The sequence below is a fragment of the Cryptomeria japonica genome, chromosome 6 (genome assembly GCF_030272615.1).
Source record: "Cryptomeria japonica chromosome 6, Sugi_1.0, whole genome shotgun sequence".
NCBI lineage: Eukaryota > Viridiplantae > Streptophyta > Pinopsida > Cupressales > Cupressaceae > Cryptomeria > Cryptomeria japonica.
Window position 1 is genome coordinate 402750562 of NC_081410.1, and position 6317 is coordinate 402756878.

The window sequence follows — 6317 nt, forward strand, 5'->3', positions numbered from 1 at the left end:
TGGAAGACAAAATATGGGGAAGCTTCCTCAGAATATGCATTTGCACAGGTCAAATCACCAAGATCCCCGAAGAAGTTAAATTTATTGGTGTAGGGAAGTTTTGGATCCAAAAGATTGATAGAGAAGATCAGTTGCATATTTGCCCTAAATGCTTCTCCTTGGATCATACTGGCTTAGGTTGTGATGTTTCGACTACAATTCAGAAAAGTTATTCTTGTATGCAATTTCCTATTGAAGAAAATCTGCAATTGGAACCTCCTGTCTCCACTGATACTGGGGAGGATTTTATAAATGAAATTCATGAAAATAAGAATGTTCCCTTGACTAAGGAAACTCCTTTGAACATAGCTCCTCCCTCCTCTGATCAAAGTGAGAGCCAACAAGATCTGCTCATGCTACTGGAAAAGACTAAAGCCTTACAGGCGGATATCAAAACTAAATTAGCAGTTTTGCTACCATCCTCTCCTCTTGAGACTGGGAGTCAACTGGTAATTGAAGACTACAAAATTCTCACTCAGGTAAAGGACGCTACTAGAAATCTGGGGGAGATGGGAGATAAGAATTTCTCTTCACTGGGTATTGAATTGGAAGATGGAGAAATTGAGTCTTCCTCTTTGAAGTGGGAAGAAGACTTTGAGCCTGACGCTGATCTTATATTGGAGGATTCCACAAAAGGTTTTGGGAAGTCGGTTTCAACCATTGACAAACAAAACTTTAAGCCAAAAGGAATGCAGAGGCACAAGTCAAAAAAAATAATGCTAGCAATTGTTGGTGCAACTAGTGGTCAAACCAAACTTAATTGAGGGAAGGGAAATGCCCTTCCCCAGGCGCAATGAAGCTCTTATCTTGGAATGTCAGGGGCATCAATGCCCTTGACAAACAGCGCTTGATTAAGTGCCAGATTGATGACACCAAAGGAGATATTTGGCTACTACAAGAGACTAAATGGAGTAAGTCTGAGATTGATGCAAAAATGAGAGTTTGGAAATAGTGGAATGGTCTGTTTAGGCAATTGGATGGAGCCTCTGGTGGCTTGGGAATAATCTAAAATCCCATGCATGTTAGGGTCTCTCTTGTTGGGGAAGACAAGAATTGGCAACATTTTCTAGTAACTATCCTAGGACGGAATGAGAATTTCAATCTTTTTAATGTCTACGAACCATCTTCTACTAGTGATAAACATGCTCTCTGGGATCTTTTAGCTATCAGAATTTGTAGTATTACCGAGGGGAGTTGCATTGTTGTTGGAGACTTTAATGTGATCCTTTCTAGAAATGAAAAAATTGGGGGCATTCAAAGGATTGTTATGTCTCAAAAGGATTTTTTGGAATTTGTTGAGAAGAATCACCTAATAGACATTGTTCTTAAAAATGGAATTTTCACATGGACGAGCAGGAGATCGGGTTTTACTAATATTGTTGAACGACTAGACCGGTTTCTTGTTACTGTGATTGGCTAGGACAAAATCTTGTATTAGAGTCAATGATTCTCCCGCTTATTAGATCAGATCACTACCCAATCTGTCTGGAGGTCGCCAAGGGACAATCAGAGGGAGGTATCCCTTTCCAGTTTGAGAAAATGTGGCTCAGAGTGCCTGAGCTATATGATCTTATATCTGTTTGGTGGAATGAACCGGTTCTAGGGAATAAATCGAGATTATTCAAACTCAATAAGAAGCTCAAGTATATTAAGGTTAAGATCAAATAATGGAATATGAGCCATTTAAAGAATATTCAGATGGATAAATTAAGAATTAAGGCTGAGTTGGAAGAAATAACCAATTTGGTTATTACTTCAGGAATGAATGAGGATTTGTTTAACCAAAAAAAATCCCTCAAATCTGATCTAAATGAAATCCTTCGGTGTGAGGAAATCCATTGGCGACAAAAATCAAGGGAGTTATGCCTTAAGGAAGGTGATAGAAATACCAAATTCTTCCATAGATCGATCATTTCCATTCGCAATAGGAACAAAATATCAGAGATCAAGAGACCGAATGGAAACATTATCAAAAACTATGAGGACATTGCGCAGGAAGTTGTAAGATACTTTGAATCTTTAATGAATGGTGGCTGCCAGAATTACCATGAAGCAAGAGTCAAACTTCTTAACTCAATCCCATCCATAGTATCTGATAGTCAAAATGCAGCTCTCTTTAATCCTATTACAATTGATGAAGTAAGGAAAATTACCTTCCAGCTGAATCCTGATAAGACTCCTGGCCCTGGTGGCTTCCATGTGGATTTCTTCCAACAATTATGGGATATCATTGCTCGAGATCTATACCTAGCAGTAGAAGAATCAAGAAAGAAAATGACTATGTTGGGTGCTATTAATCACACCTTTTTGGCTTTAATCTTGAAAAAACAAAACCCTCAATAGATGAGTTATTTTAGGCCCATTGCTTTATGCAACACGGTCTATAAGATTGTATCAAAGATCATTGCCAACAGATTGAAGCCCCTCCTTAAACAAATCATATCGGATGAACAAAGTGGATTTGCCCCTGGAAGATCCATTGTGGAAGGCATTATCATTGCCCATGAAATGCTTCACATGGCTAGGAAAACCAAGGATTCTTACATGATTTTAAAACTGGATATTCTAAAGCTTATGATATGGTGGACAGGGGTTTCTTAATTGAAGTATTAAATAAATTTGGTTTTTGCAAGGAATGGATCACATGGGTCACAAGTTATTTATCATCCTCTAAATTCTCCATTTTGGTTAATGGCTCATCTCATGGCTTCTTTTCCACATCAAGAGGAATATGACAAGGTGATCCAATGTCACCGTTTTTGTTTATCATAATGATTGAAGCCTTAGGTCGATCAATAAGAGCTCTTCAACAAGATGATCGATGGCTTGGAGTCAATGTGGCAACAGGGGTTGAAAAAATGACTCACTTGCAGTTTGCCGATGATACCATTATGTTTGGCTCGGCCTGTAGGAGAGAGGCAAGGACAATAAAATCATGCCTCAATGATTACTGTATGGCTTCCAGGCAAAAAATCAATTGGAACAAATCTAAAGTGTTTTTTGTCAACACTCTGATTAACTTGCAAGGTGTCTTATCAAGGATTCTTAATCTTAGAGTTGCAAACTTCCTAGGGGAAATTTCTTGGAACCCCTCTCTTCATTGGCAGTAACAGAACTTGCTATTGGAAGCATCTCATTGATAATTGTAAATCCAAGCTTGCAAATTAGAAAGGCAAGTGGTTATCTTCTGCTGGGAAACTCACTATGATAAAATCGGTCCTCTCTGCGCTACCAGTTTTTTCCATGGCGTGTCTGAGATTATCGATGGCAATTGAAGACGAATTGATCTCTATAATGAGAATTTTCCTATGGAATGGCTCGGATGAGAAAGGGAAATTTCCTCTAATAGCTTGGAAAAAGATCTGCCAACCAAAAACGGTAGGTGGTGCTGGCATTCGACAAATTTTGATTATGAATTTAGATATGGGTGCTAAATTGGTTTGGGAAATTTGTAGTGGTGGTAAAAAAAAATGGGAAAGGATTCTAAAACATAAATATTTGGACTCCCTAGAGCCAAAAAGGATTCTCACTATAAACAACCCCCCCAGAGGTTTGGCCATCTGGAATTTTATTGTGGAAAGCAGGGAAATCATAAGTGATCAAGTTACCTGGGATGTCAGGAATGGAAGGGATGCCTCCTTTTGGATTGATTCTTAGGCTGTTGAAGTTGCCTTATGTCTCAACCCTTCTCTACAACCTATTATGGTAGAAAATTTCCACCTCTGGGGTCATAATATCCGTGATTATGGTTACCCTATTCAAGAAAATAACATTGCTAAGTGGAAATGGAACTCCTTGGATCCCTTGGACTTGGATCAGCACCAGAAAGACTTGTTTGCCGACATTCTCAACAAAAGGGTTATTTTCCCTTCCCTTGATGAGGACATTATTAGGTGGTGCGGTTCCTTTGATGGTAAATACAAGGTATGTTTTGGTTACAAATTGAAAGAAGCAGCTATAGACAAAAAAAGATTGGCATGTTAATCTTTTTTGGCATCGACATCTCCTACCCAAAGCAGGTTCATTTGCCTGGATGGCTTGTCAAAGAAAGATTCTAACTAAAGAAAGACTCCATTCAATGGGCATCAATGGACCCAGTAGATGCATTTTATGTCAAGAGCAAGAAGAGACTGTGGATCATCTACTTCTCCACTGTAAGTTCTCCAGTCACTGTTGGTGGCATTTCATGGGAAAATTGAGAATCTTTGGCCCCTTCCCATCAGGGCTGGATGAGTGGTTTTTGCAATGGCCTAAACCAGAAGGAAAGGCTATATTTGTTGATTTACTTTATATTTTACCATCTCTTTTGATCTGGGAAATTTGGAAAGAAAGGAATCGCGAAATTTTCCAGAGTAAAGAGATGAGCTTAATGACTCTATGTGGGAAAATTGAGAACCATCTATCTGAGCTCCTGAATGAGGCTGCTCAATCCAAATCATTAAAGAAAAATATATATACGGACTGGGAGTGGAAGATTAAGCCGACACTTCCAAATCTGCTCATTCCATCGCTTTTTAGCAAGGTATCCTCGATGGATCAGGTCAATCCAAGATTGGATGTTAAATGGGAAGCGCCAGAGCCTGGGTGGTTCAAGGTAAACTTCGATGGTGCTTCTGTTGGTAACCCGGGTCAAAGTGGTATTGGGTGTATATTGAGGAATTCTGATGGTATTTGTATAAAAGAAATCTCTAAAAAGATTGGAGTTGCTACTAATAACAAAGCTGAATTCAGAGTGGCTTTAAGAGGACTACAGCTAGGGATGGAGCTTGGGGTGCAGAGAATTCATCTGCAGGGAGACTCACTAAATGTGGTTAATGTTGTCTGTTGTAACAAAACCCCTAGTTGGCGCCTTAACCAGTGGCTTCAATCGATTCTGGTGCTGCTAGCCACCTTTGATGAATTTCGGATTAGCCATATCTACAAGGAAGGCAATGGAGAGGCTGACAGACTCTCTAAAATGGCGATTACCAATGGTGACCCCCCCTAGGCACTCTGATTGGGTATTTCTGACTGGTTTGTTATTCTAGATGAGCTTCCACCGGTTGATATGGTCTGATTATCATGTTGGTGATGGTGCTTTCTGGTTGAGTTTGTCGGTTGTGGTCTCAACTGATTGTCTTCTCCTTCCGGCTGATACATTTCTTCGATTGACCTACCGGTGATGGCGCTAACTGGTTTTATTACCTCCACCGGTTGACATGGACTCCCGATTATCTTACCAGTGGTGGTACTTACCGGTTGAGTTACTTGTTGGTTGTGGTCTCCATTTATCCTTTCGGTTGATATGTTTCTCCAATTGACCTACCGGTTGTGGCGCAAACCATTGTATTGCCTCCCCGGTTGGGCCTCTATATTTTTTACTTAACCTAAAGGTCGTGGTTCCCGATGGATTGATCAACTGATTGATTTGGTTCACCAGTTAAGGATTCTTCTTGCCACTGAGACGTGGCTCTCTACTGTCAATATTGGTCTGTGCCAGTATGCGCCCCATGGCAATTGGACATGTGCGAACCTTTAATTGATATCTAGTTACGACTAGATCCTGTCAAGATATGCATATAATTACTTGATGGATAAAGACGGTCGACATTAAGTTGATGAACTTTGTCTCAGAAGATGATTAGACATTGTCACTTCACATGTGTGTGTATTCAATAGGCATGAACTACTTGCCAGACGCTCGTATCCCCTGGTTTGATGTCTTGCTACTTAACAAAGGAATGCCCTCATTTCCCCATCAAACAATTGCATTCTTCGCTCGGTGACTTGCAATGGAATCCCCAATTCTCCTTGAAGCTACTTGTCGACAGATGGCCTTCTTGGGCGAAATCACTGACAATCGTTTGCAGGAGGTCCTCTACTCTCGACATCCTCTTATACTTCACAACCTTAAAATGATACTGGGGAAGGAATTCCTTATGGCTTATCATAGGTACATAGCCAATACCAATATCTCGGCGTTTTTCCTTGCAATGGTGATATACATGGGGACTAGCAAGTAGAGAGCGAATCTTTTAACTCAAATGGTGTTTAAACACCACCTGCTGGGGGAAATTGATGTTGCGTTAGACAACATTGATGGCAATCTAAGAATACCGCTTCCCCAAAATTACTATATGTCCTTGGGCAACGGGTTAGAGGTGAGAAATTTTGTGATTGTGAACTCTCTGGACTATGATGCTCTTCAAGAAACCTGGCCTGCCATCATTAGGAATATTGAATTTATGTTTAAGGCGGCAGCAGGCATTCAAGATGGCTTCACTTCGGAATGGAGGGAA

At 40.2% G+C, this 6317-nt stretch overlaps 1 protein-coding gene across 1 annotated transcript; it reads left to right on the forward strand.

The window, feature by feature from the left end:
* The first annotated feature begins 4570 nt into the window (after positions 1 to 4570).
* LOC131065813 (uncharacterized) lies at positions 4571 to 5026 on the forward strand. The gene has a single exon (XM_058000453.2). It carries the CDS (start codon positions 4571 to 4573, stop codon positions 5024 to 5026), a length of 456 nt encoding a protein of 151 aa, XP_057856436.2.
* Positions 5027 to 6317: the final 1291 nt, after the last annotated feature.